The 23,635-nt window shown below is 37.7% G+C and overlaps 1 protein-coding gene across 1 annotated transcript; it reads left to right on the forward strand.

The window, feature by feature from the left end:
* Positions 1–857: 857 nt before the first annotated feature.
* On the forward strand, positions 858–23,622 carry LOC138381321 (inositol monophosphatase 1-like). The gene is made up of 8 exons (XM_069465502.1): positions 858–932; positions 1,479–1,612; positions 3,444–3,548; positions 5,203–5,248; positions 7,413–7,521; positions 9,397–9,505; positions 22,517–22,668; positions 23,507–23,622. Exons 1-8 carry the CDS (start codon positions 870–872, stop codon positions 23,620–23,622), a joined length of 834 nt encoding a protein of 277 aa, XP_069321603.1. The 5' UTR covers positions 858–869.
* Positions 23,623–23,635: the final 13 nt, after the last annotated feature.

Raw genomic sequence — 23,635 nt, forward strand, 5'->3', positions numbered from 1 at the left:
CTGACAGCTTAAAAAGCTTCACTGTGCTAGGTACAGATTTTAGAGTGTAGTCAAGCCAGTGGTGAGTTATTTTAGTCTTCAGAAGTTAGTGAAAAGCTAAAGAGTTCAGAGGACAAAAAATATGTTTTTTTTTTTTTTTTTTTTCCCTCTCTGAATATCAGGGAAATAAATTTTCTTTTTTGTTATTTTTGGGGACCTGGAATTTTTTTCTCAGAATGTTATAAGAGAAAGAATGATGGACTTTAAAATCAGAATTGCGTTCAAATTCTGACTGTGTCCTCTGTATATTCTTGGGCAAATTATTTCTCATCTCTGATCCTTAAGTTCTTTATCTTTACAACCTTATTAAAAAGAAAAATCTCATGTGTAAAGCTCCTAACTGCCTGGTATTCATTTTGTACATGTGCGTTTTGCTCCTTCCTTTCAAACTTCTTTTATATCTGTATTTCCAGTGTTCTTTCTCTTATTTTTACTTTATTTTCTACCCATTTACCTATCTTTAAAAATTTTTCTTCTATTCTTTCTTCTTCATTCTCCAAACTAGTTTTTTTTTTCCCCTAATGTGATATGCTGTGGACAGACTGGGAGACAATTTCATAGAATATTTTTTATTATGAAAATATTTTTACAGTAGAAGTAATTTATATAAAAAATGTTTTTTTTACTGGGCCTGGGAGTAAATGTTGGGGAAAAAATTGACCTCTAGAATGAAAATTGACCTTAGAATGCTGACGTAGTGTGAATCCTGAAATGAAAGTCTGTTGATAATTTAGATGCCTTTGTGAAATTATGAAATAACTATTCTATAATTAAGACTTTTAGAAAATTGTAACTACTTGGTGCTGATATGTGTTAAATATTTTTAGAAGATGGCTGATCCTTGGCAGGAATGCATGGATTATGCAGTAACCCTAGCAAGAAAGGCTGGAGAGGTATGAGCTAAAACTTGGTCAGCCATAACATGATGGGTATGAACAGTGTGAGATTGTCTTGTTAAATAAAATGTGTGTTTTGATTAATCTATGTTTGTTTTCATTTTACTATAGACTTTAAGTGGAATGAATAGTTCAATTTTATATCATTAAACTTTTTGTGATAACTGTTATGAATCTAAAATAAGATGTAAGATTATGTAATTTTGTACCTAGAGGTCACAACCATGAAAGGCATATTCTATAGACATGTTCGTAAAACATTTTTCAGGATATCTTTTAAGAATATCGTTTAAGAGAGATTGAATGTTTGTTTTGTTATTGCTTTTGTGATATGGGGTCTTGCTTTGTTGCCCATGCTGTTCTGGAACTCCTGGGCTGGAACAATCTTCCTGCCAGAGCCTCTCCGGTAGCTGGGACTACTGGCGTGTGACACTGCACCTGGCTTAGACTGAATATCCTAAACCATTTCTATATTTTATCTTTTTGTTTGATTTACAATTTCTTATGCCTTTTCTGTTTGCTTACAAATAAAAATCCTTCTAGGTGGTCCGTGAAGCTCTAAAAAATGAAATGAATGTTATGCTGAAAAGTTCTCCAGTTGATTTGGTAACTGCAACTGACCAAAAAGTTGAAAAAATGCTTATCTCTTCCATAAGGGAAAAATATCCATCTCACAGGTATTTCTTTATTCAATTTCAAATGATAAAGTGAAACCTAGGTTGCAGTCAATATTAGGCAAGAAGTTTGATACTAGATATAGAAAATGATTTTAACTTAAGCTGAAAAGCAATTAATGTTGAGGGTGTTGGGCAGCTCAGGCAGGAACCATGGGAGGCAGGAGGTATGCATGTAGATCACACAAGAGCCATCTCTTAGGAGGCCACTGGTGGCCTCACCCCTGACTCTGATGGTTTTGAATACTTTTAATCAGCCTTCTATCTTGACCTCATTAGCTTTAGGATTACAGATTCTGTACAGAAGCTTGTGGTTTCTGAGCTTAGGTTGTTTGCCCATCCTCAAGCTGCCAGGAAGCAGGGGAGAGGAAATATTTGGATTTCTTCATAGTAAGAGAAATGTTTAGGTGCTGGGGAGCCAACATGACAAATGTTTGTCATTGGCATCATTTCAAAGTTCATTTTATTCTCTTTATTGTAAACTTCTCTATATGGTAGAGTGGCCATAGCTTTAGTGAGTTAGAGAATCCTAATTCAGGGCTCTTTTACAGGCATGGAAATCTAGCAGAAACATTGTCATCATTTCAAAGTGTTAGCTCTGTCATTCTGTACTTCTTCCTAGTCATGCCATTGGCCATTATTGGTCTTTTTAGCCATTGAGAAGAACAAATGTTTAAAGCTGTGACTAAATATATTTCTTCCCAATAATAAGGTTTTCAGCTAAGAGAAAAAGAGAAAAGAAGATTATGATTATGTGTATTAGGACAGTTCAGTGTTAAAAAAAGGAAAGTAAACAGAAAACAGGAAAGAAGAAAACCAGTGACTCAGACACCATTTTTGGAATTTCCGTAAGATTTGTTGCATAGCATGATTTAGGAAGGCATGTACACACACAGTAGTTTGGGTGATTTGCTTTCTCATTGATTATTTAATGTTGTCTGTATTAGTCATATATTACTGCAAAGCAAATTACCCAAAAAACCTAGAGCTCTAAACAACAAACATCTATTATCTCACAGTTTCCTGGGATTACAGAATATGGGAGTAGTTTAGCTGCATGGTTCTGGCCAAGGCTCCCATGAAGTTACAGCCAAAGTGTGGTCGGGGCTGCAGTCATCCCAAGGCATGACTGGGGCTGAAGGGTCACTCACTTGTGTGATTGCTGACACACTTCAGCCCCTCAAGGATGAGGATTGTCTGTTGGCGGCTTCCCTCAGTTTCTTGCCGTGTGGGCCTCTTCACAGAGCAGCTCACAACATGGCAGCTGGCTTCTTCCAGAGCGACGGGTGGGTGGCGAAGGGAGGGAGAAGCAGAGCCAATGAGATGCAAACCACAGGGTCATTTTGTGAACTAGTCTCTAAAATTTTACACTGTCATTTCTACTTCATTGATTAGAAACAAATCGCTAAGTCTAGCTCACACTCAAGGCAAAGGATATTAGGCTCTACCTCTTGAAGGGAGGATTGTTGGAGAATGTGTGGGCTTATTTTTAAAATCACCACATTTTCTTAATGATTTCTCACATGCAGCAAACGCTCTTTTCAGGTGTATGTGTGTATGCACGAGTGCACGTGCATGTGCCTTTACTTACCCTAGAATTATATTTTAGAATTTTGAATTCTGTAATTTTTTTACATGAATTTTCTCTGGGGGGGTGGAAATAAAATAAAGCTTCCTCACCTTTATTAGTCTTTATAAAAGGAAAAAGAGCAACACTGGGAAAGTGGGGCACAGAGTTTTATGTTTTATAGTAGACCGTGTAGCTAAGGAACCGTTATGGCTTGGAAATTGTTGAAAGCAATGTAAAGTTAGGATTTGTCATTCTTCCCTTTAGTTTCATTGGTGAGGAGTCTGTGGCAGCTGGGGAAAAATGTGTCTTAACCGACAACCCCACGTGGATCATTGACCCTATTGATGGAACGACTAACTTTGTACATGGGTATGTTTTACAATTTTTAATATAATTACTGCTGGTATATTATCTGGTTGGCCTTTTAGAGCTCTCTGTTGAGGAACATATACACTTTAAAGAATTGTGTAATTTGTTTGTGCTTTTTTATTCTAAGAAAGTCTATTCAGAGTGAATAGTAGAGCAAAATGCATTATGCAGACTTCTCACCAGATGTGGAGGAGGTGAAGAACTATTAATGTGTGATCCTGTCTCATGCTGCAAAGTGCCCTATTCACCATTCTTTTTCTCACTGTGGGAGCCATGTAAAAATGGAAGCAAACAACATTGCTGCATTGAGATCAGTAAAGAAACTAAGGAGGTCGCTCCTGAAGTGTTGTCACTCCTGGATATAGAATGAGTTGAGTTGAGTTGAGGAGAGCAAACAGGGTTGAAAAGCACAGGGGTGATAGGATTGATAGACTTGGGCTTCAATTCTGGTGTTTTTTTATTGTGACCTTGGGCAAGTTAGTTAATCTTTCTAAGCCTCAGTTTTAAAAAATGTATAAAATGGTCATACTAATGGCACCTGCCTCATAGAATTGTTTGTTGTTGGGACTCAATGATTAGTACATTTATATAGGATTTAGCATAGTGCCTGGCACAGAGTAAAGTATATTATAACTCAGTATATTACCACTAGAAGAAAGCCTGATGGAATTGCCCGCGAAAGTTATACGAGCAGCCTGGTTTGGTGGGAGTACACATCGATGTTACATTTGAAGTTGCCATGTAGTTGTACACATCTGTACTACATACATATAGAACCATTAAAGTCTATAAAGTTAAGATCTAGAATCTATATGTGATAGAAATGATGTATCTTTTAGATCGGAAAAGATGCTAATGACATATTATAATGCAAGAAAAGAAGATTGTATACTACAGTGTGTACAGTATGATCCTATTTTTGTTAAAATAAAAACTAATATTTAAAAGTTTTTATTTTCAACAGTTGCGTGGAACCTGTTTTGTCTATTTTCTTCATCTTTATTCTCTTTTGAGTCAGAAATTACACCTCTGTGTTCAAACTGTCATGCAGCCCGTTTACTTTGCAGATGTCAAGCTCCAGGTTTCGAGTTGGAGTAGAGACAAGTAACAACAATTTATTCTGCACAGTGCAGTACTTGTGTCTATCAATGGTTCAGGCTGTGGGAAAGTGAACAAAAATAATCTTTTCTTTTTAACCACAATCAATTTAAAAGTTTTTAAAAATGTATTTTTATTTTTTGGAGAAATATATTTACGTAGTTACTATATTTCTTGCATTTGGCATTCTGAAGATATAAAATGGCATGAAGTACAAGGCGCTTTTCCCACTTCTGTCCCCAGTTTCCCGGATCCGTCTCTGGAGGTGACCATTGTTATCAGTTTCATGTGAATTCTTTCAGGGATGTTTCATGCCCGTAGAAGCATCTGTATGTATGTATTTATGTATATATAATACCGCTCGTTTCTCTTCTATTTACACAAAGGATTGCATACTGTATACACTGTTCTGTGTCTTACATTTTTGCAGGAGGAGGGATGAGACTTTTTATATGAAACATTTTGTAAGCACTTACCTTATGAAAAGATGAGTTTTATTAATTTTATTAAAAATAAGTTATATGCTGGTAAATTTGTTTTTTGTCTTTCTTTTAAGATTTCCTTTTGTAGCTGTTTCAATTGGCTTTGTTATAAATAAAAAGGTATGTTGTTTTAAATGTATGGTTGATAAAGGCCTTGCTCTAATTTTCTGAGCAAGAGAAAATATGTCTTCTTAATAAATTCAGAATGTCTCTGTATGCAATTTATAAAATGTATTATTTTGAATATAAGCTACAGGAAAGACTGTTAACATTTTCTTGATATATTTTTAGTGAAAAAAATGAATGTTTTTTGAGAATCAGGAGTTTTAAGGAGAAAATATACACAAGTAACTGAAATACAATTCAATATTTAGTCACCATTATATGTGTGGAAGAGTCAGATATGATAGGAGTTGATGTGTGATCTAAAATGTTTGAGAAAGGAATGCTTTAATAGGTGTCGATGAAGAGAGATATTCAGAGACCAGGAAGTAGTAGGGGCCAAAGCATGGTTGGAAAATGCAGAGTATATTTAGGAACCTAAACATTACTGAATACACATGTCTAAGTAACATTCATAGCCATTGCATTTTCTTGCTGTTTGGCTATTTGGTTGGTCAAACAGTGATGGATGTTTACTAATATCTTACTACCTGTCTTCAAGGAACTTGTGATATGTTTGATCAATATATACACAAAACTATTAAGACATTTCTAAAAATCAAAACACAAACTAATACAAATAAAAGCTTAGCCACAGGGTTGCATAAATCAGTGAAAACATCCAAAAGGAGCTAAGTAAGCATTTTGTATATAATGAGCCCTGGGCTAGGTGCTGTTCCTGTCATTGAACTCACAGTTCAGTGAAGAGTTAGATGTATGAACAGGTAAAAATAATATGTGGTGGAACCATGAAAAAAATATACTTTGAGAACACAGGTTGTAATCAATTCTGCCAAGTGTGAGTTGGGGAAATCTTCATAACAGAAGGGGTCTTAGAAGTTGGTCATGTGAGCTGGCACTTAGAAAATTAGGGATTTGCCAGATCAAAAAGAAAAGGAAAGCATTTTAATCAGAAAGAACAGCTTGGAGAAGTTGAAAAGCATCATGTGTATGGGGAACATTGAGATGCTCATCGAGGGGAAACACTGGAAGTGGCCAGAGCAGAAGTTGATCAGTTTAGTTGTGGCCTTACTATAAGAGACAACAGGAAAATTTAGTTTTTGTTTCTTAGTAGGAAACCAGTAGAGTTCTTAAAGTGAAAAGCGACAGATAATTATAGCAAGGTAGAGATTATATTGGGAAGTGGGAGATTCTGAACTAAGATGAGGCAGTGAGAATAGCCAAGAAATGCCAAAATTGGGATGTGTTTTTAAGATAAAATTTGAAAGAGGAGATTTGTGGGAAGGAATAGGAGGTGACCAGGCAATGAGTGATTTTGACCTCTTTGAGGCTTCTCCAAGACTAGGTTCTGAAGTGTAGACTCTTTCCTGTGATGATGATGATGGGTTGATGGGACCCAAAATTATAGGTGATAGTGGAATTTGTGGGCTGGAAAGGACCAACCTGTAAGAATATGAAGAGCTAAGGGGGAAATGGAAGCAATGGAAGAAGGAAAAAAGCCTGAGATGCACAACTGTTAAGGGTGGGGCCTTCTAAAATAATGACACAGAGATGGATTAATGAGCCAGGGAGAACTAAGAGAGTAATGCCAGAAACCTGGAGGTACCCAATTAAGTGCTGAAGAAGTGCTGACGACGGCCAGCTGTCTCCAATTCTTCAGACGAGGCACCTGTTCAGGAAGAGTTCATTGATGTTCTCTGTGTGGGAGTTTCAGAAGAATGAGTGATTGGGCCAGAAGCCAAAATGGGATGTATTAAGAGGAGAATAGGAGATGCAAAGTGTGGACTGCTGTTTGCCAGTGGAGGGAAAAGGAGAGGATACCATTTTGAGGGTTTTGTAAGGGAGGGAGAGACTTGCTGAGAAAGTACCAGAAGAAAAATCCAAGGGGAGCGGGATCAGTTGATGGAGCAGTTTATCAGAGAATATATGAGCACAGGAATCAGAACACTGTTCACCTTAGAAAATAGGAAAGATCTGTCTTCATCTGAGGCAGGAGGGAGAGAGGTAAAGTGGGTGCTCTTATTTAAGTCTGGACATGGATGGGAGGGGAGTCAAGGATTTCAGGAGTGATGACCTCTTGGTCTGATTAGGCTGGAAATGTATTGATTTAATGATGAAAAATACTCAGGTTTGGTAAAGAAAACTTGTTTTTCTTCTGCAGATAGAATTTGGAGTTGTATACAGTTGTGTGGAAGATAAGATGTACTCTGCCAGGAAAGGAAAAGGAGCCTTTTGTAATGGTCAGAAACTACAGGTTTCACAACAAGAAGGTAGGTTTAGTCTCCAATTTTTGGTGCAGTTGATATTGTGTGCTCCTATTTGATTGTTCTTAATTTCCCTTATGGAGTTTTCCGAGTGTTAACTAATTCATAAATTATGTTTATTTTCTCTTTATTCTTTTGTTTCGACTTGTATTTTGAATATGGAGTGGAAGCAGGAAAAGCAAATGCAATTGAGCAAACACTTCAGGCTCAACATTGTGTTGGGTGGTGGAGAGAGGAAGATGATGAAGACTGGCTTCCCACCCTAGTGGAGTTCATAGTTTATTTGTTTAGCCACTGCCTCTCAGATTCTTCACAGAATTCCTCTGATCTGATGCCTTTGGGATATACTAAATTGGGGGAAAAAAGTGCTTTAATGCTGGGAATCACTAAAAATGACACATATTCATTTTTCGTGAATTGGATGATTGACATTTTAAGTCGTCTTTTTCTGTGACAGCTGTCGACCTGTCAGCTATTGGTCAGGCAAAATCAATATAAATAGTTTGTTTGGGCCAAGGTTGAGGACTGAAACCCTGGACACATTTCTAGGTTGCCTTGGAGAGTGCTACAGAAAATAAAGGAGAGGCTCAAGGTTTTAAAGAAAAAAAGATGAATCAGAAGAGGGGGTGATTACAAAAGTTGTTCTTCAGGAATATTCATTGGTTTACAGAAATAACATTGGTTAGTGATTGGCTATACATTGTTAAACCATAGAGCACATGTCATTTTTTTGGCTACTTGGCGTCAGTTAGTCTAGAGCCCGCATAGCAAGTGCCTTCAAGACATAATTATTTAGCTCAAGGGGAGTGAGACGTGACTGCTGTTATATTTTAAATGCCTCTCTGAGCCTGATAATTTAAAGGGGTTTGAATTCCTCAGATAAAAAGTGTTTGGTTTTTTTTTTCTTTCTCAAGGCTGATTGACATTTTGAGTTACCTTTCTTCCGTAAACCACATCCAACATTTTCCACAGTTTGCACTTTCAGATTCTTTTAAGTGCAGCAAGAACTTAAAGATGTTTGCAAAACAACCTGAGTACAGAATCTTTCTAGACTTTTATATTTTTCCCCTCTATCAAACACATAATTTCAGAGCAGATTTTTAGTTCATTTCCTTTTTATTGAATTCTAAGACCTCAAGGATTGGATGATGCATCCTAATTTTTGAGATGTTAATGTCAAAAAATGTGCATCTTAGCACTGAAGGAATGTGTTAGCTTTCATAGACACAACTCTTTCCCTTTGCATAATCATTCTTCACTTTATATATTAAATTAAATTGTACAGCTATTAGATGTAGGACAACAGTTATAACCATGCCGGGAACAAACACAGCTGGTGACCACACATCTCAGCTGGTGGGAGGAGATAAAATGTGGGAAGTGTTGAGTGTGTCCTGAGCTTCAGTCAGGACACAGTTTCAGAGGGGAGTGGAAAGCACGGGATGATCTCCTGACATAGTAAATGGAAGTCAGATAAGACCTACTATGTAATCATGTAATGTTAACTTTTTTTTAAAATTTCAAATCTCTATATAAATTCTTTATTGAATTTAATTTCCAATTTCTACTCCTTTTATATTTAAGATATTTGCTTATTTCCCACTGAAGGCATCATGCATGCAGGCAAATTGGTTACATTCTGCACTCTTAGGGGAATGGTCTTGAAGTTGGACTCTTTGATGCTTATAGAGACCATCACTTGGGGATAATATATTTATCAGTATTTTGATATTTAAAGGCTTAGAAACAAATTTGATAAAACTAGGGTAAAGGATAAAAATGTCCTATTTTATTCTGAATTACAAGTGTTAATTTTTTCCTAGAATTCTAATTATTAAAATCTAGGGATTATTTAAAATTTTTTTTTTTTTTAATTTTTAGATATTACCAAATCACTCTTGATAACTGAGTTGGGCTCTTCCAGAACACCAGAGATTGTAAGAACTATTCTTTCTAATATGGAAAAACTTTTTTGCATTCCTATTCATGGGTAAGCTCTTTTTATTTCCCACCTGAAGTTTCAGATCATTTAACGTTTTAAAGGAATGATTTTGCCTTTAGAAATGAGATTTTTATTAATAGACATGGGATAAGTAACATAATTCTAATTTTGTAATGTCACTTAGAAAACTTTTTATTTGAAAACAATTTCAAACATAACAAAACATTGTGGAAATAAAGTAGTAGAAGAACAACAGGATGACCTTTACTCAGCTTCACCTATTGTGAATGGTTTAGTCCGTGTACTTTACTGTTATATTATTCTCCGTCACTTGTGTGTGTGCTCTCCGCTCTCGCTCTTGCTCTCACTCTGCATATGTGTGTGGGCATACATACATTTTTACCCCTGAACCATTTTAGACTAACTTAAATACATCATGACTCTTTAAGAATAAGGATATTCTCTTCCATAACCATGGTACAATTGACTTTATAAATATACTTCTCATCAAAGCTACCATCCACATTCAGGTTTGTCACTTGATTTAGTAATGTCTTTTATAGCATTTTCCTTCCTCAAGTGCAGGACTCAGTCTAGGGGCAGCATTACATTTAGTAGTTGTGTCCCTTTAGCCTCCTTTAATCTGGAACATTTCCACAGCCTAAGACATTGCTAACTTCCTTTAAGTTTTCCAGTTATTTGCATAGCAGTCTACAAGGTAGACTCTTACAAATAATTTCTGGCTCCTCTTTATTGGTAGTTATTTTTCCCTTGTCACTTCTTATTTTGTATATTTGTGCTTTTTTTCTTTGCTCACTTTTTTGGTCTTGAGTAAATTACCTAGTGGTTTGTCTATTTTGTTTATTTTTTCAAAGAAACAGGATTTTGACTTATTAATTTTACCTACTTTTTCTTCTTCTCTGCGCTATTATTTTCATCCTTGTGATTTCTTTTGGTTCACTTTGTTGTCTTTTTTTTCCTTTTTCAGTAGAAAATTTATTTTAATTCTTTGACATTTATTGAGTATTTAGGCTATGAAAATTTTCATCTGATCACTGCTTTCAGTGTATCCCATAGATTCTGATATGTATTGTTTTCATCATAATTCTTTTTCATAAATTCTGTAATTTGTTTGAATTTCTGCTTTTACTCAAGAGTAGAATTCCTAAATTTTTACAAGAAGATTGTTTTATTCTCTTTTCTGTTGCTCATAACAGAATACCCAAAACTGGGTAATACATAAAGAAAAATAATGTATTTCTTACAGTGTGGAGGCTGAGAAGTCCAAGGTTGAGGGGGAGCATCTGGTGAGGGCCTTCTTGCTGGGGGGACTCTATGCAGAGTCCCAAGGAGGTGCAGGGCATCACATGATGAGGGGGCTCAGTGTGCTAGTGCAGGTTTCTCTTCCTTTTCTTATAAAGCCACCTGTCCCACTCCCGTGATAACCCATTAACCTATTAATCTATGAATGGATTAATCCATTCATGAAGGCACAGCCCTCATGACCCACTCACCTCTTAAAGGTTCCCTATCAATACTGCTACACTGGGGATTAACTTTCAGCATGAGTTTTGGAGAGGATGTACATTCAAGCCATAGCATTTAACCCTGGCCACCCAAACTCATGTTTTTCTTACGAATACATTCACTCGATACCCATAGTCCCAAAGTCTTAACTCATTGTAACACCAACTCAAAAATCCAAAGTCCAGATCAAAACAAGTTATCAATTTCCAAGATATAATAATAGTGGTAGACACGTAAGACAGGCATTCCTATTCTAAAAGGGAGAATTGGCAAAAAGAAAGAACTAGCAAGTCCCAAGCAAGTTTGAAACCCAGCAGGACAGACATTAAATCTTAAAGCTGGAGAATAATTTCTTTTACCTCCATGTGCCACCTCTTTGACACATTGGGGTGGGGATTGGGCCCGAAGGCCTCAGGCAGCTCTGCCCCTATGGCTTTTCTGTCTGTAGCCCACATGACTATTCATATGGGTTGTAGTCAGGTTCCTGAAGCTTCCCAGGCATACCTTACATGCTGCTGGTGACTTCATAGTTCTGGGATACTGGTGGTGGTCCTGCTTCCACTGCTCCACTAGGTATGGCCCTAGTGGGACTCTGTGGAGGCCTCACTTCCATGGCTCTACTAGGCATTGCACTGGTAGGGACTCTCCTCGTCAGCGCCAACACCACATTCTTGCTCCACATTGCTGAGGTGGGGGCTCTCAGCAGTGGCTCTGGCCCTATGACAAATTTCTGCCTGGGCACTTAGGCTTTCAGTCACATTCTCTGAATCTGAGTGGAGTCTGCCAAGCCTCCACAGCTGTTGCTTTCTGCAAACCCGATGAATTAGCATCATGTGGATGCTGCCAAGGTTTATGACTTGTCACTGCTAGAGCTGTGGCATGAGCCATACCTAGGGTCATTTGAACAGGGCAAGAGATGCCACAGAGTGGACTGGGTTGCAGAGAGCAGAGTCCCAAAATGGCCTTGGGAAGCCAACAGTGGAGAGTGTCGCAGGACTGTTGCCTAGAACCATTCTGCCCTCCTGGGCCTCTGGGCCTGTGATGGGAGGGGCAGCATGGAAGATCACTGAAATGCCTTTGGCCCCTTTCTCTTATTGTCTGGAGAAATAGCACCTGGCTGCCTTCTATCTGTGCTGATCTGTTTAGCAAACGGTTGCTGGGTTACCCCCTTGGTTTCCCTTTTGACTCCTTGTGATGCCTCTGGGAGGGAGTGGGCCCCCATGGCCTCAGCAGCCCTACCCCTATGGCTTTGCTGGTTGTAGCCCACATAGTTGCTGGTATGGGTTGGAGTCCTGTGCCTGAAGCTTTTCCAGAGGTATGTTGCATGCTGCTGGTAACCACACAGTTCTGAGGGCCTGGTGGTGGTCCCGCTCCCATGGCTCCACTAGGCATTGCCCTGATGGGGATTCTCTGTGTCAGCTCCAATCCCACATTTTGCTATTGGCTCTGCCCTGGGACAAGTCTCTGTCTGGGCTCCCAGGCTTTTGAGGACATCCTTTGAAATCTGAGTAGAGGCTGCCAAGCCTCCATAGTTCTTGCTTTCCAAAAGCCTGTAGAATTAGTATCATATAGATGCTGCCAAGGTTTATGACTTATACCTTCTAGAGCTGTGGCATGAGTCACACCTAGAGTCACTTGACCTTGGCTGGAGTATCTGTGGAACAGCTGGGGTGCAAGGAGCACAGTCCAGAATTGTGCTGGGCAGCCTACCATGAAGAGTGCCCTGGGCCTGTCCTCTACAACCCTTTTGCCCTCCTAGGCCTCTGGGAGGGGCCTAGGAGGCCTGTGATGGGAGGGGCAGCCTTGAAGATCTCTGAAAATGCCTTTGGGGTCTTTCTTCCATTGTCTTGAGAAATAGCACATGGCTCCCTTTTATCTGAGCTAATTTGTTTAGCAAAGGATTGGTAGGCTAACTCTTGGTTTTCCCTCCGGGACACACTTTGCACTCCCTATGTGGCCTGGCTGAGAGTTTTCCAAATCTTTCTGCTCTGCTTCACTTTGAATTATAAATTCTGTCTTTATATTATTCCTTTGCTCTTGAATCTCAACATAAGTGGCCAAAAGTAACCATGCAGCTCTTTTTATATTTTGCTTAGAAATTTCTTCTGCTAGATACCCTTGTTCATCACTCTCAAGTTTGGCCTTCCTAGAAGCCCTCAGGCATAGACACAGTTCAGCCAATTTCTTTGTCAGTTTATAACATGAATGGCCTTTACTTTATATTCCAGTACTTTGTTCCTCAGTTCCATCTGAGACGATGTCAGAATGGCCATTACTGTCTGTATTTCTGTCAGCATTCTGGTCATAACCACTTAACCAATCTCTGTGGAATTCCAAACTTTCCCTAGTTTTCTTGTCTTCTAAGCCCTTACCAGAATCTCTATTTGTGTTCCATTCAAGGGATTTCAGCCTTTTTTTTAGCCTGCTCCTCCAAATTCCTTTAGTGTCTTCCAGTTACCCAGTTCCAAAGCTGCTTCCACATTTTCAGATATTCCTTTTTAGCCATGCCCCACTCCCATGATAACCCATTAATCTACTAATCCATGAATGCATGAATGGGTCAATCCATCTGTAAGGCAAACCCCTCAACCCAATCACCCCATAAAGACCCTACCCCTAAATACTGCCACATTGGAGATTAAGTTTCAACATGAGTTTCAGAAGGGACAAACATACAAACTCTAACAGAGGACTTTTATTAAAATTTCATTTTTAATCTGTAGTTTTATTGCATTGCAATAATTCTTTATGGGACATACTGCTGTTTTCTTTGTGCCCTAGTCTGTGGTCAATTTTTGTAAAAGTTCCATATGCACTGAAAAAAAAAGTATATTCTTTATTTTCAGGGTATCCTGGTCAATATACAGACAAAAGATCTCTCTTATTTTATTGAGGTGTTTTTTTTTTTTTTTTTTTGTCTATTTTCCCTGTCTCATACTGAGAGTGACATGTTAGATTCTTCTGTGTTTCTCTGTATTTCTTCTTGCAACTCTTATAGCTTTTATATTATATAGGTGGAAGCTATGTTCTCTGATGCCTATTCATAATAGTTACAACTTTATTGTGTAATTTCACATTATAGAGTATTATTTGTCTTTTTTTATGTGATTTTGCTTGAAGTCTACTTTGAAATCAGAATTGAAATTTCTGCTTTCTTATTGTTCCTATTTGTCTGGTAAATTTTCATCCATTCCTTTATTTTTATCCCTTGGAATCACTGCATTTTAAGTGTGTCTCTTGTATATAACACAGCATTGAGTTTCACTTTATAAGTTAATTTTATTTTATTTTTTTTTTTGAGACAGAGTCTCACTCTGTTGCCCAGGCTAGAGTGAGTGCCGTGGCGTCAGCCTAGCTCACAGCAACTTCAAACTCCTGAGCTCAAGGGATCCTCCTGTCTCAGCCTCCCGAGTAGCTGGGACTACAGGCATGCACCACCATGCCCGGCTAATTTTTTTCTATATATATTTTTAGCTGTCCGTATAATTTCTTTCTATTTTTAGTAGAGATGGGGTCTCGCTTTTGCTCAGGCTGGTCTCGAACTCCTGAGCTCAAACGATCCGCCCACCTCGGCCTCCCAGAGTGCTAGGATTACAGGCGTGAGCCACCGCGCCCGGCCTATAAGTTAATTTTAAATCCTTCTTAAAAAATTGACAAGTTAGGTCTATTGATTTATTGATATGGCTGTTTTGTTGGGTCTCAATTCTATTGTATTATCTTATGTTGTAATTACTATGTGTATTATATATCAAGCTAAAGTAATTGAAAGGATCAGAATCCAGTTTTAAAGAGTTTATTCAAGTGAAAAACTAGACATTAGCCATCTGGGAAACACAGACTCCGGAGAAATGGGGTCAACTCTCTGAAGTTAAAAGTTAATGTCTTGCTTATATAGGCAGAAAACAAATTTAATAGCATTATAACTTTTTTTTAATACAAGACTGATTGATGAATTACAATAATTTAATTAATTATAGTTTGTTTTCCTTTCAGCTTATTTTCATTTCCTGTCCAATTTAAAAGAGTATATATAACATTCCATCTTAGACAATGTGATAGTCATGAAGTCTTTTTTGTGAGAGAAGAAAGAGGGAAGTTAATCTATGATTAAGATCAAGAGTGAAGAGGGAAGGGACTCTTTCCTGTTGCCCTTTATCCAATTACAATATTTCACAAAACAATATAGTTAAGGAAGAAGGCTAATCTTGGATTTTGGATTACTTATTTTCATGTGTATATAGTTACTGAGTTACTGTGTTTATTTGACATGCCTTCTCTCTTTTTTAAAAAAAATTCTTTTTGTATTTATGAAATGTTAAATTTTATTCTAGCAGTTTTATTTTGTATAAAAACTTTTATAGTGCCTTTATTACTCTTCTTAACCATTTGCTATCTGTAAAAGTTCCAGAATTTTCTGGCTTCCACCTCTTGCCAGTATAGCAGTCAATGACTTTATTCTCCTTTTCCCTTTTTCTCTCTTTTTATTCCATTTTTAAAGTTACACACTTTCCACTTGGTTAGAGCATGTCATTTGTACATATTCTTCAACCCATGATCCTGATCCTACCCTTTGATCTTAGTTCATTTGACTTTATAAAATGCTCACAGTCTTTTTGTACGGTGTTCTACTTACCTCCTAATGGGAGGAAGCTCATCCTCTAGTAGATTCCTTGGGGAGGGCACATGTTCACAGTGTTCCCTGAGTTTGGGAATATTCCAGTCTATTTTTCTGTGGCCTTGAGACATGAAGGGCAGCTTTGCTGGATAAAATATCCTTAATAAAAGAAAGTATAAATTTCTTGAAAATGCTACTTCACTGTTGCCTTTCTTTGTATATTGCTTTTGGGAAATCTGATGCCACTAGTTATCTTGGCCTTTACATTATTTCATCTTTTACTTGGAGCTCTTTTTTCACCCTTAATCTTTGGCTAGTAGTTTTGTAAGAATATATCTAGAATTTCTCAGTCTGGGTCAATGTTCTGTTTCAATGTGTAGATTCATGTAGTTTTTATTTCCAGAAAGCTTTCTTGAGATATAATTTTAAATATCAGTGCACTTCTGTTATCATTTTCTTCTTCAGAGATACAAATAGTAAGGTTCCACTTTCTTGTGTCTTCCATTTCAGTCTCTTTCTCTCCCTTTTCATTTCTTTCTTTTCTTGCTTTTCCTCATTCATTTTTATTAAGTTTTCTTTTGCATCTCATTTTTGGTTCTGTAATTTATTCTTCATGCCTGATGTATTTTCATTATTTTTTCCCCTTTTTTTTCTTGAGTTCGTTAATTGTGTTTTATTTTTTGTCAATTTCTCCTCCTAGTTTCTATATTTCTGACTTACATTTTTTTCCATATTCACAAGTATTTGGGGATATTTAATGCAGATTGTATTGATCTTTCAGTTTTTTTCTGCTTCATTTTTTGTAGGGGGGAGAATTTATAGCAAAAAACCAAGAACATTTTTATTAGCAATGCCTGATGTTTTGCAATCATTTTCCGTGGATATAGTCTGCTTTTTTCTATTTCTATTCATTCTGTGATCAGGGTTCCTGTTTTATCAGGTCTGCCCTTCTGTGCAGTTTCTTTTAGGAATATCTGTTAAGTGGTGGTAGTAGGTGGGGTCGTCTTGTCTTGTTTCTCGTTCATTTCTGCAGGATCCTTAATTTCTCACTCTTACTTTCCACTTTTCCTTCACTTTTTATCTCCCAGAGGTACCCCCTCTTTTATCTTATCTGATTCTCCTCCAGAGTCACAGCTTCCCTGAGGCAGCCTGGTCAGGTTCTGCATGTTTTCCAGCCTGGACTATGAATTACCAAGTCCTGATCTGTGTTCAGTATTTTTGTATATATTGTTTTGCTTGCTTTGTCTGAGGGTAGTTCTGTCTAGGTTCCCTGTGTGCCCTCTCTGGTCCTCTCTGCTCTTTGTAACAAAGTCTTTTCTGCCTCTTCATCCCCACTCTCTGTATCCACAGGCTTGCAGTGCTCTGTTAGAATTTGTTTGTTTGTTTGCCTTTCCTTCTGCCTACAGGGAGTTTGAGAGTTCCTGTTTTCTATTTCCTAGAAATGCTGAAGGAAGGGGTCCTGTGTGTTTTATTTGCCCTCCTTGTTGATTTTTTTTTTCAGGAGGGTCATGGGGAGTTTCAAAATCAGAATGCCACTATAATGCTCCAAACCTCAGAATCCTTCTATAATGACAGTTTTAAAAGTGAAGAAATTAAAAGCAAAGACTTATCCTTACATTTATCTTTAAATTTTTAAGAGAAGCTAGAGGTTTGAGGTCCTTAACTTTAGAATAGTTAATGCTATATTAAATAGCATTTCTCTGACCTTTAGTGTAGTTGTTTGCATGAAAAATTATAATAAAAAGCTGTTGACTAACAACAGATTTTTATGATTTCGTTTTATTGCCAACTGTTCCTTTTTCCTTCTGAACATATCACTGAGCTATAAGACTCCAGAACTGATCAAAGATTATCTGATAAATTGGCCTCAATTTGTAGATGAGTTAACTGAGGTTCAGAGAGGTGCAGTGGCTGCCTGAGATCACATAGCTAGATGGAGATATGACTAGAACCCTAGCTTCCAGATCATTTCTCTTTCTCTAATGTTAGGAGAGAAAGAAAGAGACTCCCCCTCTTTTAGGAGTCAGGACCTTCACAGTACAGTTTGACCTTTGTACAAACTGATTATGGGCTGTAAACGTGTGGTCTATTTAATAATGAGTAAAGTAAAAGAGAGAGTTGCTGTCAAGTAGCTGTAGAACCTCCCAGAATGATGTCCTTGTGGGAAGAGCAATGCAGGTACAGTGTGCTGTTTTGAAGCAAGGACTTTAGCCATGGGCAATAAAAAGGTTGTGTTAGCCATAAAAGAGCTGCCGGTGGTTTAATACTTTAACCTTTCATTTTGCTATTGGCTGAAGCAGAATGTAATTTATACTTCAGGATTTTTAAAGAAATATATCTAGGAAAATATTACCAAGGAGAAGCACTGACTTATTGATTTCTTCGGTGATATTTTTCATTGCTCTGATTCTTCAGTTTTAGTCACTTAGTAAGGGTAGAAATTGTAAGGATGCCATTTTTCCCCTTGTACTTATTCTGTATCTGGTGCAGAGAGACCTTGACACTATGTAAATATCAAACTCTCACCCACTAATTTTAGCATTTATTGATGATTTTCTTCCCGAATCAGCTATTATTATAATTGCTATCAATTAGCACCCATATTTATCTCAGCTTGGTGTATTTGCAAGGAAGAGGTGCTATGAGAAAGCAAACCTGAAGTGATCTTCCAAGGGAGGCCTAGGTGTCTGCAGAGCCCAGGCCTGCTGTTACTGCTGAGGCACACCCAGCTGGAAATGACCAGTATCACGATATTTTAAACCTCTTGGAGAGTATCTGCTTTATGTTATGTGTGTATGTGAATAAAATAACATAAGTTGTAATGCCTGAGTTAGACAAAGAGGAATATACTTAATGCCGTTATAGTTGAATTATAGTATTTTCTTCATTGTTTTTTCCTGAAAAATCATTGTTTAATATTTCTCTTATTAAATTATTGCTTTGTAAGGGTTAGTTTTGTGATTTATATCATACACCATGATAATGACACTTTATTTTTTAATTAGATACCACCTTTTTTTAAAACATTTGTCCTCTAGATTGGTTCAAGTCATCTCAATCAACATTCAAATTGAAGTTAATTCTTTGGCAACTAAATAGTAAAAATAATCCTTATTTTAAAGGATTGTTGTTTTGCTATCTCAATTTTTTTTTTTATTTATATAAGTTTATGTGGTACAAGTGCAGTTTGTCACATATACAGTGGGTCAAGTCATGGCTTTTAGTGTATTCATCACCTGAATATCATACTTCATACCCATTATACAATTTCTCATCATGCAACGCCCCTACCACTCCCTTGCCCTTCGGAGTCTCCGTTGTCTAACCTTCCACTCTCTCTGTCCATGTGTACACTTTTCTATAGCACCCACTAATGAGTGAGAACATGTAATATTTGTCTTTCTGTGTCTGGCTTCCATCCATGTTGCTGCAAACAACATGATTTTATTCTTTTTTATGGCCAAATAATATTGCATTGCGTATATTTACCACATTTTCCTTATTCATTCATCCATTGATTGACACTTAGATTGATTCCCTACCTTTGCTATTGTGAATAGTTCTGTTACAAACATAAGAGTGCAGATATCCCTTTGATATATTGATTTCTGTTTCTTTGAGTAGATACCCAGTAGTAGGATTGCTGGAGCAAGTGGTAGTTCAATATTTTTGTTCTTTGAGAAGTCTCTATACTATTTTCCATGGAGATTATACTAATTTACCTTCCCACTGACAGTGTAGAAGCATTGCCTTTTCTCTGTATCCTCACCAACACCTGTCATTTTATTTATTTAATTTTTGAGACAGGATTGCACTCTCTTGCCTAGGCTAGAGTGCAGTGATGTCATCATAGCTCACTGCAACCTCAAACTCCTGGGCTCAAGTGATCCTCCCACCTCAGCCTCCCAAGTAGCTGGGACTGCAGGCACATGCAACCAGGCCTGGCTAAATTTTTTATTTTTTGTAGAGACAGGGCCTCACCATGTTGCCCAGGCTGGTCTTGAACTCCTGGGCTTCCAGAGATTCTTCCTGCCTTGGCCTCCCAAAGTGCTAGGGTTACAAACATGACACACTTATTTTTGATTTAATGTCTGTTTTATTTGATATAAATATAGCTACTCTTGCTCACTTTTGGTTTCCAGTTGCATGGAATATCTTTTTCCACTCCTTTAATTTCAGTCTATATATATATTTACAAGTAGGGTGAGTTTCTTCCAAGTAGCATATAGTTAAATCATAGCTTTTTTTACTCCATTCAGCAAATTTATATCTTTTAAGTGGAGCATTTAGCCCATTTATATTCAAGGTTAATATTGATATGTGATATTTTGTTCTTGTCATATTAATTTTCTAGTTGTTTTATAAATTCTTTGTTTCTGTTTCTTTGCCTTTGTGGTTTGGTAGAATTCTGTAGTGGCACCATTTGATTTCTTTCCCTTTCTCCTTTGTGTGTTTGCTTTACTAGTGAGTTTTACACTTTGTGTGTTTTCATGCCGGTGGATATTGTTCATTCGCTTCCAGTTTAGGATTTCTTTGAGCAATTTTTGTAGGACTAGTATTATGGTAACAAATTCTCTCAGCATTTGCTTGTCTGGGAGTAACTTTATTTCTCCTTCCTTTATGAAAGATAATTTTGCTGGATATATTATTCTTGCATGACAGTTTTGCTCTTTTAACATTTCAAATATCATCCATTCTCTTCTTGCCTGTAAGGTTTCTGCTGAGAAATCTGTTGTTAGTGTGATGGAGTTTCCTTTATAAGTGAGAAGACACTTTTCTCTTGCTGTTTTTAAGATTTGCTATTTATCTTTGACTTTAGGCAAGTCTGATTATAATGTGCTGTGGTGAACTCCGTTTTGCATTGTTTTGACAGGGGAATTGCTGAGCTTCCTGGATCTGAATGTCTATTAATAAATTTCTTTCTAGACTTGGAAAATTTTCATGTATTATTTTGTGAAATAGGTTTTCTAAGCCTTTTAATCTCTCTTTTTTCTTAAGAATATCAGTAATTTGTAAGTTCGGTCTTTCTTTATAGTCCCCAGTGTCTTCAAAGCTTTGTTCTTTTTATTCTTTTTTTCTTTATTTTTGTCTGATTGGATTATTTTGAAAGGCTTATCTTCAAGTTCTGAAATTCTTTCTTTTGCTTGGTCTAGTGCATTGTTGAAGCTTTTAAATATATTTTGTATTTGTTTCAATTAATTTTTCAGTTCCAGAATTTCTGATTGGAGGTTGTTTTGAATATGTATCATCTTGGTAAATCTGTTGTTCATATCCTGAATTAATTTTCTGAGCTCTTTGTATCAGTTTTTAAATTTCTCTTGCATCTCATTGACCTTGTTTAAAAATCAATATTTTTAATTTTTTTTTTTTTTTGGTTTTAAGGATTTCTTTTCATTAGGATCTATTGCTGGAGAATTTTTGTCTTTGTTTTTGGAAGTCACAATTCCTAGCTTTTTCATGCTTCCTGTGTCTTTACATTGGTTTCTGTGCATCTGATGTAAGAGTTGCTTCTTTTTATTTTTGAATTTATTATCATTGGTTGGGAATTTTTTCTTGAAGGTGTAACTATGATGTTGGTTGAGTCAGTCCTTCTGTCTTTGCTTTTAGGTGTCTGTAGTAGTGAAGACTCTGTATGATTTCTTTGGCTATAAATAGCCTTAGTGGCATCTGTGGAATCCTCAGTGTGTTAGGGTATAGCTACTGGTAGAGGCTGTGGTGAAGCTGTCTGCAGACTGGAATGCCAGATGGGCCCATCTTCAGGTTTCAGTGGTAGGGGTGGAGGGCTAAATGTATCTATCCTTGTAACCTAAGGCAGCTTATGCTGGCATCTGTGTTCGAGGGTCTAAGCAGACTGAATCTTGGGGCTCTAGGTGTCTTTCTTGGGTGCCAGTTATAGTAGTAGTATACTGAGCAGGTGGGTGGGCTCTCAAGCTCCTGGGCAGCCAGGGTGGTGTAGACAATGGCAGTAGCAGTGGTGGTGAGATGCTCTTATAGTTCCTGTGCTCCTGTGTTGGCAGTGGTTGCAATGGGTTGTACAAGCTAGCCTCCAGTCCGGAAGGTGATATTTGCAGGTAGGAGCCAGCTGAGGTTGTAGCACTGGGTTGTTTATGTCTGACCTCTGACCCCTGGGAGAAGTGCTCAGATCTCCCCAGTGGTGGATAGGGTTGTGAAACCCTCAGGACCAAGCAGCCATAGCACCTCTCATCCTGGTCAGGTCCCGGGGGTGGGGAGAGTGCCTGGTTTCAGTGCCAATGGCTGGAGCCCACACTGTTTGCCTCTCAGTTAGGGTTGTGGGGGCCCCTCCCCTGCCCAAGCCCCCATTCTGCAAGCTGCAGCCTGAGTCTCCCTAATGCCTAAGACTAGTACCAATGAGTACAGGACCATACACAGTTTGCTAAGAGATAGGATCGGGAATGTGATCTTACTGTAGCTGCTTAGGTCTGAGGAAGGACGTGGGACACTCCCTGGAGCAGTTCCTTCTCACAGTCTTCCGGCTGCTCCCTGTGTTAGAATCAGGGGTTGGGAGGGTCAAGGTGCTCTCCCATGTCCTGGATTATGCTATTCTCCAGTGGGAAAGCGGACTGCAGAAAGACGCTAACTTACCCTCTCCCATACTGGGGAGTCACTCCCAGTCATTGGCCAGTTCCAGCCATGCAGACTGCTTGTTTTCTTCCTTCTTCCCAGACTTTGGAGTTTCCTTTCGCTTTTCTGTGGAACTCTCATGTTCAACAGAACATGTATTGGATGTATTCCAATACATGGATACTGGATAATGTATTCAAAGTGTGATTGTCTATACATTATTTTGGTTCTTCTAAGTGGATGAGGCATGTTTGAAATGCTTCTAGTAAACCATCGGGGTGGGGGGAACAAAATTAAATAAAACCCTAATCTTCTTTTTAAATACTATTTGTTAGGATCCGTGGTGTTGGAACAGCAGCTACTAATATGTGCCTTGTGGCAACTGGAGGAGCAGATGCGTATTATGAAATGGGAATTCACTGCTGGGATATTGCAGGAGCTGCCATCATTGTTTCTGAAGCTGGTGGAGTGCTAATGGATGTTACAGGTAAAATTATGGGATAGTGAAGCATTTTTCTCTCCACATCTATTGGACTTTCCTCCACATACGGGGTTTAAAAACATATTTGATATATATTAATCCTCAGCTTTTAAGGCAAAAAGAAGCCATGTAATTTTGTACAAAATCAAAGCAAACATTAGGAGACAGAGGCAAGAGTAAGAACTGATGGTAATGTGGGACTGATAATGATAAATGGCGAAGGCTTTTCAAACATGAGTAGCAGGAATTCCTGAGAGACTGCAGAGAGATCTAGACAGTCACTGAGTCTGAGGCTTGCACCCAGAACTCTTGCACCTGGTAGTCAATGATGGGTGACTTCTACCATCACCTTCTGCCTTGGACCTAGAAAGGTTAAATACTTACTTTGAGCTGATGGTAAAATTGTTAATGTGAAGGGTGAACCTGGGCTCACAGAATTCACCAGTGGTCTTGGAGAAAGGCAACAAAATATAAGGAAATGGGAAGGACAGTGTTATGAAAATGCCTTGGAGTCATATTTTCTGTCCATAGATTCTCAAAAAGTAAGGAGATAATAAGAATGTACAACAGAAGAAATAGAAAGAAAAGATATTTTTTGACTAGTGTAACTTAAGATCTCTCCTCAAACCAACAACTGATATTTCTTCAAAAAAGATCCTTAGAAACTCTGTTACATACTACCAAAGCTTAAACATTGTAGTTATGTTACAGAGTAGATTTTTACTTAAGAAAATTGAAAGTATTAAAATGTTTTGATTCATCATAGTGCACAGTGTTATACTTGTTTTATATGAATTATTTTTGTACCAAATATAACTATTTTTCAAACTTGATTTTCTTTTAGGTGGACCGTTTGATTTGATGTCACGAAGAGTAATTGCTGCAAATAGTAGAGCATTAGCAGAAAGGATAGCCAAAGAAATTCAAGTCATACCTTTTCAACGAGATGATGAAGATTAATTACAACAGCCTT

The sequence above is a fragment of the Eulemur rufifrons genome, chromosome 3 (assembly GCF_041146395.1).
Source record: "Eulemur rufifrons isolate Redbay chromosome 3, OSU_ERuf_1, whole genome shotgun sequence".
NCBI classification, from domain to species: Eukaryota; Metazoa; Chordata; class Mammalia; order Primates; family Lemuridae; genus Eulemur; species Eulemur rufifrons.

Excerpts from the sequence above, each read along its gene's own strand:
- LOC138381321 (XM_069465502.1), top strand. The coding sequence starts at position 870 with ATGGCTGATCCTTGGCAGGAATGCATGGATTATGCAGTAACCCTAGCA. Across the intron at positions 1,613-3,443 it reads GAAAAATATCCATCTCACAG|TTTCATTGGTGAGGAGTCTG; the intron begins GTATTTCTTTAT and ends TCTTCCCTTTAG. Across the intron at positions 7,522-9,396 it reads ACAGGTTTCACAACAAGAAG|ATATTACCAAATCACTCTTG; the intron begins GTAGGTTTAGTC and ends TTTAATTTTTAG.